Genomic DNA, 22,517 nt, shown 5'->3' on the forward strand with positions numbered 1-22,517 from the left:
ACAATGCAGCGTTGGTCACCAAGTACACAATCTCATGAAGCAGTTGGATTGGATGGCATCCTCGTCTCCAACAGGTGATTGTGTTGTTGTCCCTGGGTGAGATGTGATGTCTCAAAATACTGTAGGTTGTTTTCTAACAAAGATATGTATGTCTTTGATGAAGAGCTCCCAATACCGAAAGACATGCACGTTGTTCTCTTCCCGGGTTCTCTTACAAGAATGAGATGTACTGGATGAAACGTACATGATATCCATATTACAGTAAACACTCCTCTACCCTATCAACAGTGCCTGGAATTGCCCATGGATGAGGTGTAGCTCGTGACGACTAGCTATTCAGGGTGTCTCAAAAGGATGTTGTAGGTTGTTTTGTCCCCGAAGGACAGCAGGTTGCTCTCTAACAAGGCGTACTTGACAAAGTTGCACAAAGGACTGTAGGCTGTTCTCTCTCTAGGATGAAGAACTAGCAATTCAGGGTGTCCCAAAAATGTGTTTCTAAGCTCAATATTCAGGGTGTCTCAAAAGAAGGTTGATGATGATTTAGCTATTCAGGGTGTCCCAAATATATGTAGGTTATCGTTCTCTGTGAAGGACAAGATGTGCTTGATGAAGCTCCCCTTTCAGATTGTCATTAGATGTGGCATTCCATCTTTAAAGTTTCTGCAAATGTAAGTCACACAGATGCAACCATGACATGATCATTCATCAAAAATAACAATAAAGAAATGAGGTTACTTTAAAGCAAGGTTATTTTTCAAATGATCTCATTAAAGACTTTGTACAGATAATCTTGCTGTGACAGTCTGGATGTCACTAAACATTGAGTAACGACATTAACCCTTTCGATAAAAGATGGAATGATATTCCCATATTTTCCTATTTGGATGATGTTACCTGCTTATGAATGACATCAGTTCAAGATCAATTACAGCGCCATCGCTTGACAGACTTGTAACTAGCAGGCAAAAACAAGCCTCTTTGCCTATTATGGGTTAAAATCCGCATAACTCTGATCCGCTCACATTAATTTTGAACATTAACAAGAGGCCCAAGGGCCTGGCGCTCAGCTGAAATATATGAACATGGAAAGTACCCGATAGATCTCTTTCAACCTCAGTTTTGTCAATATATCAGGCAAACATACCAAAGTAAAGACTTTTAAATGGTGACAAATATGCCACTTATTAGTCAAATCTAAGTGCCTGAGCCAGGCTGACCTTGAAAAGTAGGTCAAATAGAAAGCCCATGTGATATCATGTAAAGGAGACTTATTGTACACCAACCATAAAATTCATGTCACTCTGGATACAGCAAAGGCTTTAAAATAGAAAAAAAAAACCAAGATGGCCGCCCACCAAATTATTCAAAAAAGTAAAGAAAATGTATTTACAAGTGAAAAAAGTAAAAATTAAAAAAAAAAAAAAATTGACCCGAAGTGGGATTGGAACCCACAACCTTAAGAGTCATACAAGAGCGGGAAATTCAAATCAAGCTTAAACTAGGTCAACACAGATTTTGGCTCAGTAACGCCAACTGGTAGTATCAATCAAAACTACTCTTAGTAGTTTCAAGACCTACATGCATGCGGTCCTTTTCAACTTTATTTCAAGCTTCTATCTGCTTGAATAAAGCGCAAAAAAATTGTTTTCTGATTTAGGCTTTTTGCCCCCTGGTGGCCAAACTGTTAATCCTGCCGGACCCACACTTGGTCTATTCAGGAGTCCTGAAGAGTCTAAATGGCTTATAGGGAAAATCTATCGCCTATCCGCCATAGTTTTGAAACGTGCCTGTTTAACGGACAGACAGACAGACAGACAGACAGACAGACAGACGGACATTCATTCTACCATTTACTCATATGAATAGCTCAGCTTGTCAGCTGAGCTAATTAAAAACTCTACTTCTACTAAAATTCTAATATTTGATAATTCAATATAATGCTGATTAGGATGTCTTCTTCTTGTTGGTACTTAAGTTGAGGCAATGAGATTCAGAGTCTACTATTAAAAAGTAGGCTAGTTGTGGGTCCTCAATGGTAAAGGAAAGTGGAGTGATGCTATCCCTGGATAAATGGATGAAGCCACACCAATAAGCCTCTGTCAAAAAAAAAATTGTCTCCTAGTTGACTCTGATTCTCACAGCCTCATTTGTGATAATTTCTGATGCGTCCTCAAAACATTTCACTGCCCTCCATGTAAAAACTTCATTTGTAATGTTTGGCTATCATTCAATATTGAATTGAGAGCTGGGAATCAACAAAGACATTATTAACTCTATTCATCATTTTCACTCAAATATCAAAGGTGTCATCCTAGTTTTTCTAGTCTTTTCTCCCAGCCTAGTTTTAAGAGGCGTCCTTTTGGTGACTTCCATTGTTGTTGGGATGCAAAGACATTGCCTGGATCAAGGCTGAAGAAAAAAGTCAGTGCAAATTTGGCACCTATTTTGGAAATGATGAATAAACAATATTACTTGACTATAATGAACCCATAAGACACCTATGCAGACGAAAAGGGTTGCCCTTTTTATCACACAAGTTTACTGGGACCGACCAGGAATCAAACCTTGGATCTCATAGGCGTGATAGGTGCCGATGGTGGCACTGCACCACACCGACGAAGCCTGCGTTCCTTCAAAGGTGGAGCAGCAGAGGTGTAATACATAAGGTACTGCCAGGCCATGGCTAATGTATCCTTTGGAGTTCTCGTGTAGGTGATACTGTGGACAAACATACGAACTGCAGACATAAAGTGTGATAGAATGTTTGCACACATTTTCTGATGCAACCAAAACAGCCTTTACATGGAGTGAGGAACACCATAAAGATCATTAGTACCAATGGCCCAGCAATAGGCCCCTCACTGTTCTATTTTAGAAGTACATAGCACATGTACAATACATGTCTCTGTGATTCACTTTCATCAGCCACAAGGCTCCATTTATTTACAACTTCCCCTCCTTTTCAATCTCGGCAGTCCGCAACTGATTCCAAAGCGTCTGCACACGATAGAATTCCTCACAACCATACGCCTCCCAAACCACCAATTGGTAGACAGCACAACTAGCATCATCATCCTCATCTCCTGACTCGCACCCTAAATCAGCCGCCGATCCATCACTGCCAGCTTTATGGAATAAGCGTGTTGCCAACACCCGGTCTGGCCCCACGCCAACAAGATGGCGAATTCGTCCATTTTTGTGGCCTTCCATGTCCTTTGTCTCTAGAACAGACAACACTTGACCATAGGGATTGTAACAGAGGCTACTGTCATCAATACTAACTACGATAATATCACCACTATTTTGCCCGATCCAGAGAGTCTGGTCCCTAACAACTAGTAGTGATCGTACTTGATGCATTATCTGCGCAATGTCATCCTTGTTAAACTTCTTCATCTTTTTCCCCCATTCGCTGACACCTCGTCGACGGCCGATCTTTCGATTTATCTTTTGGTTGGGCAGGGTCTGGGAACTAAGTCCCACAACTTCCCCACTCTCACCAAATTTATCACTCAAAATCTCCTCCTTCACCATATCCAGGCACTTTTCAATCTCGTTACTCTTGAGCGTTCCGACACAGGTATCAGGCTGTGATGCAGGTTCCGATCTAATGGCTGTATCACCTTTGGTCAGCGACTTCACAATTGAGTCCACAATGCTACTACCTGGGGAAGGAGGTTCTGGTTTTATTGGATAGTCAGTTTGTTCAGACTCCTTCATTGCAGCAGTGTTCTTGAAATATTCCTCAAGGAAAACATTTCTTTTTTTCCCCAAGTTTTCATTGAATTGCTTTCCAAAGTCATTTGGCACTTCCTTTGCTACAGCTCCAGCAGACAACATTGCTCCAGGGGACACTGCTTCAGTAGCAGACGCCACTGCTCCAGTAGCAGACGACACTGCCCCAGTAGCAGACGACACTGCCCCAGTAGCAGACGACACTGCCCCAGTAGCAGACGACAGCTCAGAGTGTGCATCTGCTGTCAAATCTTTCCCTGATCTACTTTCCAGTGACTCTGGTTCTTCACCAGACTTTGAACCATCTATCGCAACCTCTGTAAAGAATCCCCCAACCCTATCACGGCTGCTTGAACTACTCTTTGGATTGGATCGACCTCTCCGCACCACTGGATTGTCAATGTCCTCATTTCCAAAAGCTGCCTCAGGTTCAAACTGTCGTTCAGCTATCACCGCGTTAATCTTAGCATCCATGCAGTTGAACAGATACCTTTGTGTTCGCGACTCTGCATCAAACTCTATGATTTCACAAGACCACTGCTGCAAACACCACACACGTTTACCAAAGCTTTTCAATTGTTTAACAAATGTCATCTGCTTCAATGGTATTCGAGGACCTTTGACCTTTAAAGTCTTTGAACTGATGATAGCAATACTGTTCTCACACCCGACCCATATCTCATCCATTGCTGCAACTTTTTCCAAGCAAGTGGCAGGAGTGTCTGAATTCTCCCCCTGACAAAGCTGAATGGTAGTGCACAGTGTCCAATTATCGGTGTCACCGGTCTGGTGGGGTTCCTTCTGGATGGATAACGCAATTGCCACATTTCTCCTCCCTGTCTCCTCATCTCCAGTTCTCGAGGCTGGGTCTGCACAGGAGAAGACAGATATGATGCCACTTTCCTGTGCAACGTATACCTTTTGTGGTGACGTAGCATTTCCTGATGGCTCTGACGTCCCTGATGGCACTGACGGTCCTGCTGTCTCTTCCTAAAATTACAAGAATCGAAAATGAAAGATACAACGCTGGTAACTGAAATGAGAAGGTATAACATCCAAGTTATTCACATCGGCAAGGATCTGGGCATATACATTTCACCGTTGAAATATCTAGTTTTAGACTATTATAGGCCTGATTCACCTTGTGACATAAGTTTTTAACTGAAGACAGGATCTTATACAATACTCACAGTCGTCTCATATAACATGTGCAGGGGTGTAGACTCGAGGTAAATCACCCGAAGGGTTTCTGGCAGACCTGTCTTCCTATAGCCAAAGATCTCGATCTCATTGCCCTGCAAGTAAAAATTAAAAGCTATCAGCTATTTAACCCCATAGTAGTGTCAAACTGTGAAAATCGTCACTTGATAGCACAAAAGCAGGCCGTGGTATATCACCTCCAAAGTAATGTCATGTGACAAATTGTGACTTTTGTCTCCTAGCTGAAGTATTGCATCATGGTATAACCAACCTGCATCACCACTACGTGAAGGTTATGGATTTCAATTCAGAGCAGTACTTCAAATAAGTGTTCCTTCCTACCTTGTTTCCGATCCACATGGTGTTTCCGACACGTGTCGTGCACATAGCTTTCGGCCCAGGGCAGCTCTTTTTGTTTGCACGGAAGACCCCACGCTCCACATCCAGCACTGAGAAGACACGATCATCATTTTGGCCACCCCAGATCCAAACAAACTGGTTCTTTGATTTCTGAAAGCAAGATTCGATACATGTTACTGTATTGAAATCTACTCAAGTACTGAGCAATTGGTATTGCGAATTGGGCAATACCCTCAGGTATGCCTGCATCCCCCATATTTCGTTCTAGACAACCAAATACTCAGCCTAAGTCTTTTTACGTTGGACATGGAATATACCAAATCTCGAAAAGTGTGGTGATTGAGGGGTCTACATGAATTTGACAATTCATCAAATTAAGGTTGTGAATGTAGCCTATATCACTGATGAGCTGGAGGTTCGGCGAGGTTCGGCTACTCACCAAATATGGAGCATAGATGCAGTCAACTGAGCAGATGAGGCCTTGGTCGGCCTGTGGAAGCAGTCGTTCCTGGCAAACGAACTCAGTCCTCTTCAGCAGACGCACAACATCATTGGCAGATGGACGGCTCTCCGGCCCAGCATTCCAGCAGTCTTTCATCAGGGATTCAAGGCAGGGGAATTTGGAATCGATGTTCAATTCCTGGAGAAAATAGGGCGACACGTTTGTGTTTACCGTTAATATAATCAAGAATTGAGAAAGACTTGTCTTTATTTATTCTTGATATCATGGTATATTGGGGGAATTCAATGCAAAACTTTCTAATGAAAAGGCCAATAACGCTTGGCTTGTGAGCCCAAAACTATCGCTAATACCAGAAAAGGTAGTTTGTGCCACATTTTTACAAGCTTAGCTCAACCAAACCAGAAGAATTGGGCTTAAACTATGAACTGGCCTTGAACCTACGATCTCCATGTCACGTCGTGCATGCTTATTTCACTAGGCCACTAAAATTGGTAAAATGGACACATTGATACCACGAAATATAATTTACCCTACCTGAAGAGATGGTCTCTCTCCTTTTCGGACAGCCTGGATGACCTGTCCAGGGTAATGGTAGTGGTCAAGGGGATGGTGGCCTGATATAATCTCATAGATTGTCATTGCCAGCGAAAAGAGGTCAACCTGCATAGAAAGTTACAAAGCGTGAGATATCTAATGGGGCAGTAACTGGAGTCCGATGAGCTTGAACAACTTTTTGTTCTGTTTCTGCAAAAGTTGTGTGACTATATGCGCTTTAGTGAGATATGGGATCTGCAAGGGCAGTACCAAAGCATCAGAAGCAAATTGGGCAGTGTTTAGCACCGATAAGCTATTGATACATGAAAAATACTTTCATCATCTCTGATATATTAGCTTAGTTTCAGTGAAGAAAAGACTATCTTTTAATAATACTCCTGTTATAGCATTTACCCTTGGTCATCTATCTCCCGAGATGCACATGCCAACATGACCCATCATCACAGCCAGACAACATCACAGTCTCCTCTAGCAGCGAGAACTAACCTTCTCATCATAAGCCACCCCTGTCTGAATTTCTGGAGCTTGATATCCTGGCGTCCCTTCATTTCCCATGATCCCTTGGGGAGTGTTGAAGCACGATATTCCATAATCGGAGAGTTTAACATTGACTGGTTTGTTCAGGTCAAGATTCCAGACAAGAACATTCTGACTTTTCAAGTCGCGGTAGATGATGTTGTACTTGTGTAGGTAGCGTATTGCAAGGGCTATCTGTGAAGGAAAAATACGGGTGAGAAATTCCTCGGAACCTCAAGGGTGGTTCTCATGGGCCTAACTTTAGGGAGACAGAAAAGATGATAACCTAAACCTCCAGTAAATGAATTGTAAGTAAAGAAAGGTAGACATCTCAGGAATGAGGCATCGAGAGTGGATAACGCAGAAAACAACACACAAGGATGTCCCTGCATGACACTCTGGCTCAGGGGAAATGTGGTCTCGGTAAGTAAGTCCTAAAATGACAGTCGACCTGAGAATGATGTACACATACCTGTAAGACGAGTTTATAGGTCAGCATCTTACTGAGGACACTTGGCTGTGTGGTGTCCTTTGTTCTGTACCGAGTGAGACTGTCCTTGAATCCCTTTTCTTTCAACTCGTTCTCCAAGACTGACTGCAGACTTCCCATTGGTGCCAATTCCAGAAGGAAACATGGCGGTTTGACGGAGGTAGCGATCAATGTCACAATGCATGGATGTCGCAGTTTCGCCATCAGAGCCACTTCACTTCGGAGTTCGCGGAACATTTGGATGGCCTGTGGTGAATGAAGTGAAATGGAAATGTACATTTTTGATGTTGAAGTTTTGAAAAGATATTGAATTTAGTTCTTGCTTTTTCAGCCATGACATTGCTTCATTCCTGCTGTGACATTCCAGTGCCATTCCAACTGCTGTCTTGTTTCTTCTCTATACATGGCTTTACTTTACAATTCCATTCTTTGTTACAAAACATTTCAAGATTGTAACTTCTTAAGCCTACCTGAATGCCAACGTCTTCAAAGGATATGCGCAGGCTGTCTAGCTGGTGAGAGCGTCCAATCTGTTCCATTGGGAAGTCTGCCTCTGATGCTTCAGATGCCACCTCAGTCGATGTTGTATCACCTACAGCAGAAGATATTTCAATCAAATCAGATACATCAGAAAATAGAAAAACATACTTTTATCCTATATGTTTTCTAAGAATCTGCAAAAGTCAAGATCACTTACCACTTTAGGCCTTTCATACCTGCTTTGCGTGATGTCCCAACATTGTGAGACTGTGTTCCTGGCAGTCAACCTCTTTAAGGGTTTTCAAGGGTTACACCCTTTATTAAACTCATAGGTGATGCTGATTGCATGGGTGAACACAGGTATGCTATTGCGTTTATGTATAGTTATATTATGTAATGCACTCTTAATACTTTGAGATTTGTCCACTATTCTGGGCTTGAAGGCAAAGGGCCTTAGGATAGGAAGCAGGAACGATCTTGTAGAGTTAAGAATATACTCTATCCAACTGATAAGCCACTGCCACAACATCAATGCAGAAATGCGAAGAATCATAACCAGATACAATGTAGTTCTCACGCTTACCGAAAAAAGAAGCACCTCCGGCATTACGATTTCTACTTGCATCTTTGAACTTCACAGCTGAGTGAAAGACCTTAGCAGCAACCTCCTTTCTTTTGAACTTGGCCCTGTAAACGGATGCATAACCGCCCTGGCCAAGGCGATTCTCCTCAGTCTCTTCAAGGAGTAACTCGGAAACATCTAGAAAGAGTCTACTAGGCAGATCAGCCAATAGGAGATCAGGCACCAAAATGATCAACGGGACGGCCTGTGGATGTTTGTCACAGCTGATCGTACAGTTGTCATTCTCGAGAGCAGCGACAGCGCAGTCTTCATACATGAAGTGGCAGATGCGGAGAAGGGTGCTGTAGTCCTCTGGGTCTTCCTCCTCCATCTTGATGCAGTAGGGGCAGGGGATAATACGACTGATCGTTGGTTCACCGCGATCATTCAGACCCTCCAAACCTGAAATAATACGATTCCATCTAGGCACACATAGCTAAAAGTAGAGGTTGTGGGATTACATCATCCCCAATTTGAAATTTTCAAATTCGATACCAAATTTCAAATATTCAGCGAACCGTGTAGGCTTTTAAGAACTATGCAAGTTGCTGTTCCTTGAGGAATTCATGCAGTCATGCAGCATCATGTAAATGGTCAAGCTGTCCAACATTATTGTCTTTATTACAATGAAGCCGAGGTAGATTACAATATCTCGTAGTTGTTACGGATTAAGTCAGTGTGGTAGTCTATTCTCTCATAATATAGGCTATGATGCTTCTCAACATATTCTATAAATGAACCACAACTCAATGATTTTTGGATCGGTGAGATGACAAATTTAGGTCATGGTTGCACTGCTTAAGCCGGAAAGTGAGGATAGCAGCCATCATTTTATACAGCCTCGGATCAGGGTGTGTGGTAGAGCTGTTTAGCACTGTTTATAGGTAACAGAGGCCCAGTACATCCACCAATGAAAGGGTAAACATCACATGCCCATTGTGCACTGCCCATCATGTTACCGTTAATATGAAACCTGGACCAAAAGCAGAAACCACTATACCACACAATCACCTCTCGAATCATGGGTTTCCCTGCCACACCAGCGACGGTACACAACTAAAGATGGCCAAACATAGAGTAAATTCTTGTAAGAAGAAGGTTTAAATTATCTGTGACACTAACTTATAACAATTTCTAAAGCATAGAGTAATAAAGAACGTCGTCAGGGGTGTATCAGGAGTCCAAGATGGAGGGAGTGCCTCCAAGAAAGAAATGGCACAAAGATGTCTTTATGACAATAACCCAAAATTCATGGTTAATTTTAGACAATTTTTTCATGATAGAGGGGGGGGGCATGTGCCTGTTGTTTTTACCCTGGAAACATGCCTGACTGTTATAGTCAACCAATGCTGTATCCAACTAAATCTAATAACACTATGGCATTCATCATGCCACAATGACATTTATCCCTCATGCTACATATAGAGCAAATAGGGGTAGGCGCAAAGAAGACTTCTGAAGCAAGCCCCATCCCCTGATCTTAAAAATTGGTTTCAAACCTTCCCGAGACAGATATCCAAAAATGCCTCACTTACCTGGAAACCACTCTGCTATGAGGGAATCGATCAGGTCAGCAACAAATCCCATTGCTGAAAAGTTTCCGACTGTTGAATATACGGTGACGAGGATTCCCTCGAATCCTGTCGGGTCAGCAAACACAGCAGATGAAGACTCGACGATGAAGTAGCCGTCTTGGTGGTTGACGACTATACCATGCCGCCACCAGACTTGATTGTTGTCTTTCAGGTGGAAGGCTCGATGTGACCCTTTGCTGAAATGTCAGCACAGATATTTCAGGGGAACCAAACATTTGAGTCAAAAGAAGACAAACATTGGGTGCTTCTAACTGATATGAGCCCTTGACCACTTCGCTATGATGGTTGGTTCGCTTTGGTAATTCAGTGCATCCTAGAACTTAAATGATGTGCATAACAGTGCATTTCTGCACACACTGTGTCATGTTATCATAGACAGCCAAAGCAATCAATCGTATCCATTGAAATCGTCTAGTAGTTGAATAACATGAGGAATAACCTAACTGGGTCATGAGGAAATGACACATTTTAACCTTATTTCTTCCTGACTGGCTGAGATACAGTTCTGTCAGATGCTGAAAGAGGGGAACATTAATTTGGCAACTCTGAAAAAACTTGTCCATCACCAAGGGACGGGCATTAAGCAGTTAAGGACACAACAAGAAAGGACTTACAGGCTCCACTGCTTTGAGAGGTCCTTCGTCACCTTCCTGGCAGCTTGCGGGAATTGAGAACTGCGGAGTGACAGCAAGTGCTTCTGTTGGCGTATCCCAACCAGGATGCGGACAATCAGCCTGCTCCAGAATCCGCTTGGGACATACTCCATCTTGTACCAACGGTATAACTTCTGTTGCTCACTGCCCAATACATCCTCGTTACCGCTTGTGACAGCAGGGCGACTTGAACCCAACTTGGATGGAATGAGCAACCTGGAATGATAACACTGAAATTCTGAAGAGTCATATTGCAAATAGGACAATAAAGACCAAGATGCTAACATAATCAGGCACAAATTACGGAGTAACCTTTACATGGTGACATCTCTTTAAATCAATATCGTTTGATGAAGATGGAAAGGACTATGTTTGATGTTTAAGACAACCAAGGTGTACATATCGAGGAATTTTGCTACCAGAAACCTGGAAGGGTTTGGACTTCATCAGTTTGAAGATTTCCTTTCTTGAGACAAAGTTCTTTCCAAACTTGATAACGATCCCCTCAAGCAGATTGTCCAAGCAAAGTCAATTGTTGTACCTCTCATCATCAAGCTGCAGACCGATGTCAAATCTCTCCAACAGGTGTAGGTACTCCTGGAACAGTGTCTGAGGAAATCGCTTCTCGTCAGCTTTTGTCAGAGCTGACTTCACCTTGCTCAGTCTCAACATACCATTCTGCACATTCTGAAAACATGGAACACAGAATGTATACACCAAGCCATTTCATGCAGCTCCTTTGCTAAGGAAAGGAGGATATCGGAAGAGTCGACCAGCAAGTCTCCGTATGCTAGTTGCTCCTTATGCTAAGATTACTCTGCCATTACAATTAAGATGTAAATTTCAAACAAGAATCCATTGACTACATGTAAGCCTCTCTGTTACTTGGAGCACAGCAATACCTGTTCTCTTACCTCAAAGTTGATGACAGCAGCAAGCATGTCACACAGCCAGGACGGGTCAATGAAGTAGAGAGAGTTAAGAGCACGGTGTTGGTCACTGTAGTGGAGCAGGATGCCTGTCTCATGGAGGAATTTGGCAACTGAAAGTTGAAATGTAAGTAATATGGAAAATGAGGTCTTAAGCACTTGCCTTGGCCAAGCGCAGCTTCAGATTGTGCAACTACAGCTGTGGTTATTGCACAGGCTCTACTCAATATTTGGCCAGGAAGGGGGCATTCATCACAAACTATTTACAATTCTCACTCGATTGGTGTCTTTTGGTTGCCCTTGGTATCCGCACCAGGTACAGCCTACAATAACTTTCCCTTTTCGATCTCATTCAAGGCAAGTAAAGCGATTTGCTCCGGTAATGTGTCAGTATTGGTTGTTAATCCAATGAGCAAATAACAAACTGCCACAGAGCCATCAAACTGGGTTCTTACCTTGGTTTCTCTCTTCTGGAGTATCGATGTCTCTCACTGCCTGTGGTATCTTTTTCACAAGATTCTCAAACTCTTCTTCGAGCAGGACAGGATGCTCCCCTGATTTCTTCCTTCTCTTTGCCTCCTCGACAACGAGCTTCTCTAGCTCCAAGAAACTGCTTGGCACCTGCAATTGAAACAATGATGCACTAGAACAATCTGTCCAAAAAATCTGGTGAAAGTATTACTCGGAGGACATTGTCACCTTTGCTCTGCATGGCTTCACACTAATATCTTGTCCAATTTTCGGTGTTTGAAAGAGTTGTGGTGTTCCTTAGATTGGAAAAATGGAATCTATAGTTGCACCATAATAGAGGGGACACCAAGGTTAGAAAGGGACCTGCCACTTACCAGTCTTCCCAGCAGTTTTTCATTGGGGGAATGAGCATCTGCCATGTTTAACGCTGTGTTATAAATGAGCTCCTTCAATTCTGGGATGCCCTTCATTGTCTTGCACGATACTTCAGCTATGCCACGAATCAATGGAAAACCAGGCCGGGAGAAGAGTTGGTTGATTTTTGTTTTCAATTCATTGACCTTCCGTTCTCTTTCCTTTGGGTCAGGATCGAGACGGTCAAGAAATGTCCCAATGATGATGACACAAGCACCCGGAGCACGCGCCTGAAAGGGAACAGGGAAAACTCTTTGTGTTATGATTAACAAGCCTGCTGATATTAGGAATGGAAATCCAATGGTGATGTTTCACCACATTTATGAAATAAGAGAGTAACAATCTGTGAACCTTATCAAGACAAATCTTATGTTGATTCTAAGGTTGAGTTTTCTAAATATTGCCCCATTACGTTTTGGCGACTTACCTGAATATTGAGAAGCCAAGGCCGAAGGTTCAGCACTCCTTCGTTGTGAAGTGTTAGGTCCCAAACCACAAGATAGAGGGCATTGGGAGAGATGAAACATTGGTGCGTGACATAGTAGTCCTTCTGGCCGGCCATGTCCCAGGTTGAGAAGGTAACTGGAGGGCGACTCGCCAGGGTGAACGGCTGCAAGAAGAACGACATAAGTTTAATCAAGATGTAAGCAAAAGATGAGCAGATTCAAAAAAACGTTCAAGATTAAAATTGGTTCAGATTGTGTTCTACCTCAAGTACTCCTATTGGCAATCGTCAAAAATTTCAAATTCAATTTCAAAGATTTGAATGAATGGCATATGCCTTTAAGGGCACCCATGGTCAGGCAATGAGTAGCAATGCCGGCCTACCTTATTAGGGTTTATTCTCCACTCCTTGATCGCCACTCCATGAGTTGAGATGTTCTCCTCATACTTGTGGCCTTGAAGAACAGACAACAGAGTTGTCTTGCCACGCCCCTGAAGATTGAACAATGTCAATTAATAAAAAGTCTGATCTTATGCATAAAAATTTACTTTGACTGTCTCTAGGAAAGATTCCCAATCGGAGGAGACCGTCCGTTCTTACTGTCTACTGGAGGATAAAAAAAGAATAAATCTATCAGGGTATACAGCAGTTCTCAAGTCATTCCTGCTTCAGAGGAGGTGACATTAATTATATATTACCTCTTTTCCGACAATAACAAGTTTCATCCTGTGGTATGGTGATGACTTTCGTAGCTTTGTCCTGAGGTAGGTGAGGACCTGTCTAGATGCCAGGTGGGTTCCAGGGTCAGCTGAAGAAAGAACATAATAAAGTTGGATTCGAAAAACAATACTAAAATTCATGGTCAATTTCAACGATGTCTTCAATAAGGGTAGGGAGCTGTTCTCTGCACCTCCCACTGGACCTGGTACTCTTTCTTTCCAGCTTATTATGGTTCCTGAATCCTGAATCGTCTCATCCTTCAAATGAGACGTAAAACCACGGCTCCTTGTATCTGCTGTCTTTGCCAAGGCAAGATAAAACCCTCACCAAAGCGATGGATTCTACCTCTGGTTGACGACATGTCATCATACATAATTGTACCCGCACACAAAGATGCTAATACTGCTTTGCACCAAACAAGCGTTGAAGTAAATAGAAAAATAGGAAATACTTGAGTCGGTTATGTACAATGGGGACTTAAAAACATTTGGCTAGGTCACTATTTGGGAGCTGGTCACTATTTAGGATGAAAAAGGTGATTTCCCCAACACTTAGAATGTTTGGTACCCCAAACATTATTCATTGGAGCAGAAAGCAAACGTTGAGCTTTATATGGTGTAGGAATCGCCATACATGTAGATTTACAAGTTTTGGTATGAAAAAGCCAATGTGGGCAATTTCCCTCCGGCCCAAGCAGTAGAATGCCGGTACCCCAAGTATAACTTGTTGAATTTGAAAGGAAAGGTCGAGCGTTACATTGGGTAGGTATAGCCATACCCTTAGATTTAGTAGTGATCACAGCAGTTTCTTCATGGGATGGTCTCCTAGCTATGAATGATCTAGACAATGCTACAGAGAGAGAGAGAGAGGGAGAGAGAGACAGGAAATTTAGTACATTCTGGGGAGTTTACGTCGAAAGAGACAACACTCAAGATAGTAAAAGCTTACATAGAAAAAAGAACATTCCTGGAAATACAACATTTTTAGAATGCATGAAACTTGATCGAAAGAGAACAAGATCAGTGAACTTAGAAAAACACTGAAAAGTCGTCACAAATGTTAGCTTCCTCCCTACCTGGAAATCTTGGTGGACCTAGAATTGAAAATGATTAATGAACCCTTTGCAACCAGGACTAATTGATACTGGTACTGATCAGTATTTCCGCTTTTCAGCAGAACTAGAGATATCTCGCAAGCCCTGTGGTTAAGGCATCTGCGTCATTAATGGAAGGTAGAAGATTCCAGCCCTGTCGCTAGCTCTTTTTTGATGCGGCTGGCTGGTTAGCTTCCATGCAGCTGGTAAACGTTCTCAACTGGCATGAGAGATAGGAGTTTGGAAGTAAAGAGTGCCAAATCTGGTTGACCACTTACCATTCAAGACGTCCTTTGGAATGTTCTTCATTGCGATGTCATCAACCCTAAGGTCACAGCTTGCAGACAGCTTGCCAAGCTCGTTCGGGAGCTCCGTGATTTGATTGCTGTTGGTGAGAGAAAATGACTTGGATTTAACATAGAGAAAAGTCATGGCAAAAAGAAGAGCAATCAGGACAAACTCTTGAAAGATGAGGGAAACTGAGGACAGGGCATGTTGTCCTTGTTCAAAGAGGTTGATGGGTGTGACACTGTCTGAGTTCTATTAGTGATTATATGGTGAACATGTACCTCGGCTAGAAAATACTTACTCTCTTAGGTCGAGGGTCTCTAAACTCTTCATCTTGAATGCAGTGGGTGGAATGTCGTAAAGGAAGTTGCCACGCAAAGAGAGATATCTCAACTTCTCACTGAACATATCGGGAAGGTCAATCTGCGTGATGGGTGCTCGTGACTCTTCTCTTTGTCTCTTCCAGATCGGTTTCAGCAGAAGATCACGTTTTCTCCTGAAACAGTTTTTGATAACATTGAGATTGACAAGAAATTATGATTAGTCGATGCAGAAAATGGTGTTGGCGTCAAAAATATGCGAGGCTCATTCCTGTTGATAGTTCCTCTTATATGAGGGTGAAGGTGCACCTCCCGTATCTGGGCTTGTAAAGTATTTGTACCAATTGATTACAGTGAAATTCGCTGACAACTTCAAATGCAAATGAATGGTTTAGAGCAGTTGGATCTGCTGGGCCATGATCACAAGAGACAGCTACTTTCAGTGTCTGTCGATCATTATGGGTGTAAAAGGATGGCCGTATTTTCTACAAAATGTAAGGAATCATCACAAAGTCACCAAAAACTTACTTTTTCAAACTCGCTTCATAACGTTCTTGATCACCAAGACGATTGCGTGCCAAATCGAGGCTCTCCAACTGTGAACATTTCCAGTAAGTGGTCGCTGGTAGTCCTTTCAACTTGTTATGCGACAATCTCAATGACGTTAGTGTAACTTTGAATTAGAAGAAAAGTTCAAATGTCTGAGAGGATTACAATAAGGTAAACGATCCCAATCTGATTATCACTCAGCCTTTCAAAATTATTACTTGACTCGTGCATCGTAAAGGCCCAAAGTCTGTGTCTGTCGGAAAATACTGGTACCTACAGGAGGATCGAGGAGTGTATACAGCAGAACCACCCTTAGCAGACACCTCTCTATCTCTCTTGTCATTTCCATTAAATTTGACCTCTGTAATCAGGACCTCCTAATCAAGGATTGAATTTGGTGATCGAAATAATTGTTAAACTTACTGATGGCACATATCCCTGGGTCAATCTCGGTCAGCTGATTGTTATCCAGGCGAAGCGACCTCAGCGTCCTCGACCATAACGTTTCCACATTACTGATGAATATCTCCAGTTCATTGTGCGACACATTCAGATTTTCCTACAACAAATTTTAGACAAGGGTTGTTTACCCGACTTATTAAAATCGGGTCATGTACTTGAACACAGAAATCAGAGTTGCAACCATGATCCACATGTCAATATTGGAGTTCCATTCACAGAAAATTTAAAGTTTATAGTATTACTTGTAAATTTTTATAAGAAATATGATTCAAAAGGAACGATTTCTTCTGTCCCTTTTTGCCTAGTGATAGATATATTCCTTGCACTATGGAGAATAGATTTAATGTACTTTGAGATAGTAGACAACTATTGGCAACTTCCTTTAACTTAACCTGGCGCACCTAGTTCTTGCCCATAGTCTCCCTTTAAATGACGTACTTAAAGCTTACCATTTCACAAGGCCATGGTGCTGGAAATTGTATCAGTCTATTGTAGGATACATCAAGTTTTGCGAGACGGGATGTACTCTGTATATGTATGGGGATTTCCTTCAGCCTATTATGGGATACATCCAATTCTCGCAGATTCTCACACGTCCATGCTACGGTTAAATCGACAAATCCTAAAAATGATACAATATTTTGGGATTTACTTCCTTTCATACATTGGTACACAGTGGAACATTTCAGTCAGTTCAAAATTCTAAAAAAATTTCAAAGTCAAAAAGGTTTTGGGACTGATGATGTTGCTTCATTTTGAGCTGAAAAAAAAACAAGTGAAAAAAAAATTTTGGACTTAGAAATTTTTTCATCTTTCAGAGTCAGTTCAAAATTCTAAAAAAATTTCAAAGTCAAAAAAAGTTTTGGGACTGATGATGTTGCTTCATTTTGAGCCGAAAAAAACAAGTGAAAAAAAAATTTTGGACTTAGAAATTTTTTCACCTATCAGTAAGTTCAAAAAAAAGAAAGATGAAAGATGAAAAAATGTCTAAGTCTAAATATATTTTTTTCACTTATTTTTTCTTTCTGCTCAAAATGAAGCAACATCATCAGTCCAAAAAAAAATTTTCTGAGGAAGTCATTGTGTATTTGGTAAGACAGTCGCATTGCTCAACTTACCACCAGACAACCTCTCGTAAGTTGATGACGCTCGGCTGTTCCCAGTATCAAACATGCTACTGCCATGCCCAGGGGGCAACTCCGTCAACAGATTTTCCTTCAGCGTCAAGTACTTTAGAGACTTAAGTTGGAAAATCCTCATCGGGACGGCATCCAGACTGTTGTGTGAGAGATGGATTTCTCTTAACCTGGTAAAGAAAAGAATGATGGTTCTAGTTAGATATTTTCAGTTAAGAGTACCACCCATCAACTAGCTCTACATATCATGATCTGTACAAAGATAACAGTGGTTTTCGTGTAGGATAGGTATGACCTTAATCCCTAGACAAGAGTTGACAAATTTTAGTAGAGAAAACAGGTGTAGATGACATGTTTTCATAAGAGAGTCTCGTTACTTTTTAATCTGATCTAGAAGAACAAGCAGAAAGATGAAGACAATTGCTGCTTCTGTGGAGTTTACATGATTTAGAACTTACTTTTCACAATGAACATCCTGAGGTGGTACGCAACGCAACAGATCATTATGGGATGCATCAAACTTGACAATGTTTGGCAGTTTCCACGGTAACCATGATGGCAGATACTTGAGTTTATTGCGTGATATATCAACCTCGGCAATGAAGTCCAGGCTTTGGCTTAACCAGTCATATGGAATCTCACTGATGTAAAGATGACATCGCTTCCATCGGACCTGAAGTATACAATGGTGAAAACACCTGCAATACAAGACAGAGGCCTGGCATGGTATACCCTTGGAAATATTTTCTGACATTGTAATGGCTCAAACTAGAAATTATAGTGATAGGCACAGAGCAAAAGCTGTAAGACTTGGAATAAAATTCACAAATGATAAATCAAGAGCCAGCGTGGAAGATATGAAGCACATACAACCTCTCTTCACCCTTAGGACTGACAATTGCTGTCCCTTATAAGGAGGTGTTCTGATTACAGAGGTTAGATTATACAAGTTAAACCAAGAATTAGCCAAAGAAATGTCAAGCTCAAACTTGGCATCTCTGTGGCTTGAACCCACTCTTGAAGGGATCTCAGACCCCGTTATAAAAACAAGTAATACAAAGGAAAGATTGTACTCTAAGGTTGTTGTCTCTATACTCATACACCATAATCCGTTATCAAACAACAGGGAACAATAAATTATACAGCAAGAGGGACAAAATTTACTTTCACGCTATTAAAAATCTAGCTGTTAAATTATTTACCATTAACGGGTTATCCACCAGATCATCAGATGAGATAGCTGGTTCATATGGGACGATGTATTTCTGGACAAGAGTCTTCAAAATGTCCGGGAAGTTATCAAGAAGATGTGGAGTGATGTCTGCTCCTTCACGGCTCAGGAGGTAAACTATATCGTCATGGTTACCTAAACAATGATAAATAAGCATTGCAGATTTTGTTCACTTAATTTTTTTCCCTAACAATGTTAGTATTGTCAATCAATCAATCAATAAGTAAGTTTGTATTGCACCCAAATTATTAGAATTACTCTAATACTCTCGGGGGGGGGGGGGGGGGATTGAAAAAACCACTTGAAAAGGTAGCCTCTCTGCACTTCTAATGAGAGGCGGAAGTTATAAGTGCTTTACAGTAGCTTTACAGTAGACGTCATCCAACAGAGGAAGGTGACTGGGGTAATGAAGGCGCTGCCTGCACATCGCATGACTTGAGCTCAGAGATGACAAAGTGGTGATAAAAAGAATCACTGCATATAAAAGGCACGTAAATATTTCTGGGTTAATGGTAAATTGCAAATTTCATGACCATATGGCCCCTTTAAGATATTACCTTTACATGCAGCATACATTGGTGTCAGCTTATCAGCATTATGTATATCATGGAGTGGCACCCGTTGTACTGGCGCATTGACATGGACATCTGTTGTCTGAAGAAAGTATCTGACCAGCTCGGCATGACCGTAGTAACATGCTCCGTATTGGAGAACACTTGCATTGTAATGCCCGGAAAGTAGTTCTAGAAATGTACAAGAGTGGACATAGAAAAGTTCTGGGAAGCCGAAATAATTACAGAAACGTCTTCGTTCCTTTGCAACACGCCTATCCTGAATTCAAAACTTCAAAACCGATGATTAAACAGCATACCTGAGGCAAATATCTTTATGCCCTTAACGAGGTTTGGCTAATCAAAATATCGCAATATTGCTCCTGTGTGACATCTCTGTCAAACGTAGAACTGATACAGAATTCTAGTACGTCACACCTAAAACTTGTACAGATACAGAAACTTCATACACGAGGGATCATTTTATTTGCTGAAACTCGCTATAGTTATCTCACTCAGCACCAGTCCACTTAACTCTCTAGATTTTCTCATTATCTCTCGGCCTGTGACCTGCTCTGACACCATTGCCATGATCAGTGTGCGAAGAAATGGAATTTCATTGTTAAGAACTTCCTCGTTTTTATTTCAATTTACTGGGTTATTCAGTATAAAGTCCGGCACTATAATATCTAGGACATGTCCCATCCACATTGGCATTGACCATGTTCTTTTCAAAAGTGTCCGGGGATATCACAATATCATGATCTCAACACATGACCTTCTGAACACAAGTCGGATGCTATTCCACCATTTCACAACCCTTCCCCAAGAATCAAAAACACACTTACCACCATTATTGTATCGTTTAAAACAACTTATCACATCAGAGTGACCATTCTGTACGGCCAGATATATGGGGTTCCTGGGTGATATCTCCGGAACTGGACACACCACGCCACACCCAATTAGGACATCTACAATCTCTGCATGACCAAACTCACAAGCAAGTTTAAGCGGAGTTCCCTGCAATAGCAAGTAGAGAAGATGCTGCCGTGATTTGAAATTGATTGCGGCAAATTTGTCATGCTATAGATGAAAAACATTTCAAGTCCAAATATTTTTTTCACTTGTTTTTTTTCTGCTCGAAATGAAGCAACATCATCAGTCCCAAAACTTTTTTGACTTTGAAAATTGTTCAGAATTTTGAACTGACTCTGAAAGATGAAAAAAAATTCTAAGCCCAAAATATTTTTTCCCTTGTTTTTCCTGCTCAAAATGAAGAAACATCATCAGCCCCCAAAAAATTTTGGCTTTGAAAATTTTTCAGAATTTTTAACTTATGAAAAAATTAAGCAATTTTGGCGGGAAAACTTAATCATGCAGTTTGTCGCCAGATTTTCTACTTCACTAACGTGACCACCCCGGTAACGCGACCATTCAACCTCGGTCCCATGAGTGGTCATATTACTGGGGTTCCACTGTATTTAAAGGGAGGAGCCAGATAGGCAAGAAAAGGTTACAAAATGTCGCCATCAGGGGTCTCTCCTATCTTACTGAAGTGGAATGAATATGATATAAAAGCTGCAAAGTGATGAGATAACCCCAACATGTTACTGACCTCTTTCATTTCAACATCCTTATACCTATCAGCCCCATAGTTCAACAACAGCAAAACAATATCTTCACATCCAATCTTACAGGCATGGTGAAGGAAGGACTTCTGGCCAAGGTTTGGGTCCAGAAGATTCAACACATCGTTAGGGTACTTGTCAAACACGCGTTTCAGCAATGTTTTGTTATTGGTAGAGACAGCCTTGTCTATCAGCTGGAACAGGTCCTCGTAAGACAGAAAATCTGGGACTCCCAGATTGTCTGGTGGCAATTCACCGGACCCTGAAGGAAGGAAAAGAGTTCTCAATTGCAATTCCACTGCATATAAATTAACCTTTTTTACCAACTTAGCACACTTTGATCTCTTTTTTTAATTTCAGCATCCTTTTGTCTGATGCTGAATAGTATGCTACACACAACTGTGTAGCCTATACAGATGTTCTTATGTCCCAACTCCAAGGCCAGGCATATGTCATATAAATGCATACAATAATCACTTTTAATGAATACAAAATATGAACAAACCTTATAAGGACTAAAAACATGTATACATCATTGAAACATGCCTCCTAATTAAAATCTATGTCAGCAGGCCAATAGTCCACAGGCAGGTTTGGTCAAATTGGTTAAAACTACCAAATATGATATGGTGTCTGGTGCATGGGCCATGGTGCCTTACCCAGTAGCCAAAGTCTTTTCATCATGTCTCACTTCGACTTACTAGCCCTTGTTCAAATTCCCCTGTCCAGGCAGCGACCAACCCTCGGTTTTTCCAGGCCTAAGCGATTGACTCCATGATGCAATGGACAGTAATAAGCATTCTTAAAAATCATATTAATAAAAGTTTTACTTGCCAGTTGATCTGCTGTCATTTGTCCCATCTTCCTGGCTTCCTCCAGCATGACCAGGGCCCGATGACCTCTCCATATAATTTCCCGAGTTAGTGAGCAGAGTTGCACTCCACCATCCCTTCCCACCAGATAATTTCATGAGCTACAGTTTTCACATAAACATGTAGGCCCCCTCTATCAAAGTACATTAAATTCTATCATTATGATTGACCAGTTCGAGTTAATCAGTGTAGCCAATCAGAGTGCACACTTTATCAGTAGCCACAGTAGTCCTGGTAGGGCATGGAACCAGATAGTAGCCAGAAACCTATATGTATATATATCTATATACGCATAGATCAGTGATATGCCATGACATGACAAGTTCTTAGCAAATATCACAACTTTGTACACATTGTTGTTCCATACTCGGATACCTCCCCAGGACACTTCCTTGTTCACAGAGCATGATATGGGAAAACCCTAACTTCAAAACTTTGTCAAAAGAATGTCTACAGTCCTCTATCATGTTCTGTCCCCACGTGCTGGATCTTTATGGCGGGAACTTTGTATCTGCTTACTGTCTGGAGGACAAGTGCTGTTCATTCTATATAGATGGCATGGTTGTAAATCCTCAGCTATGAGAAGGAGTGAAGATGGGCCCATGTCTTTATGTGACCTGTCGTAGGTTGTGACTTTGTCTCTGATAACAGCAACCCCACTTCTTGCAGTGCAGTTAAGTTTATTTCTGATAGATTGTGTCTCTGATAGCACCATTTCCTGAAAATCCTCATCTTT

At 41.6% G+C, this 22,517-nt stretch overlaps 1 protein-coding gene across 3 annotated transcripts; it reads right to left on the reverse strand.

The window, feature by feature from the left end:
* Positions 1-731: 731 nt before the first annotated feature.
* Positions 732-22,171, reverse strand: LOC135483164 (leucine-rich repeat serine/threonine-protein kinase 1-like). 3 transcript variants are annotated; one of them, XM_064763779.1, is made up of 31 exons: positions 21,744-22,171; positions 20,897-21,171; positions 20,127-20,301; positions 19,285-19,470; positions 18,699-18,862; positions 17,955-18,169; positions 17,479-17,666; positions 16,810-16,982; positions 16,322-16,457; positions 15,878-16,022; positions 15,331-15,525; positions 15,020-15,126; positions 14,426-14,497; positions 13,627-13,736; positions 13,312-13,419; positions 12,911-13,093; positions 12,444-12,713; positions 12,054-12,219; positions 11,584-11,711; positions 11,211-11,356; positions 10,631-10,885; positions 9,957-10,192; positions 8,383-8,823; positions 7,790-7,911; positions 7,302-7,565; positions 6,800-7,024; positions 6,293-6,418; positions 5,735-5,935; positions 5,278-5,445; positions 4,926-5,030; positions 732-4,725 (listed from the first exon to the last, which is right to left on the reverse strand). In XM_064763779.1, the coding sequence occupies exons 1-31, from the start codon at positions 21,877-21,879 to the stop codon at positions 2,944-2,946; spliced, it is 7,203 nt and encodes a 2,400-aa protein (XP_064619849.1). In that variant the 5' UTR covers positions 21,880-22,171; the 3' UTR covers positions 732-2,943. The 3 variants fall into 3 exon arrangements, with proteins under 3 accessions (XP_064619849.1, XP_064619851.1, XP_064619852.1); XM_064763781.1 differs by lacking the exon at positions 14,426-14,497 and adding an exon at positions 14,724-14,741; XM_064763782.1 differs by lacking the exon at positions 14,426-14,497.
* Positions 22,172-22,517: the final 346 nt, after the last annotated feature.

This window comes from Lineus longissimus, chromosome 2 (genome assembly GCF_910592395.1).
Source record: "Lineus longissimus chromosome 2, tnLinLong1.2, whole genome shotgun sequence".
Lineage (NCBI taxonomy): Eukaryota > Metazoa > Nemertea > Pilidiophora > Heteronemertea > Lineidae > Lineus > Lineus longissimus.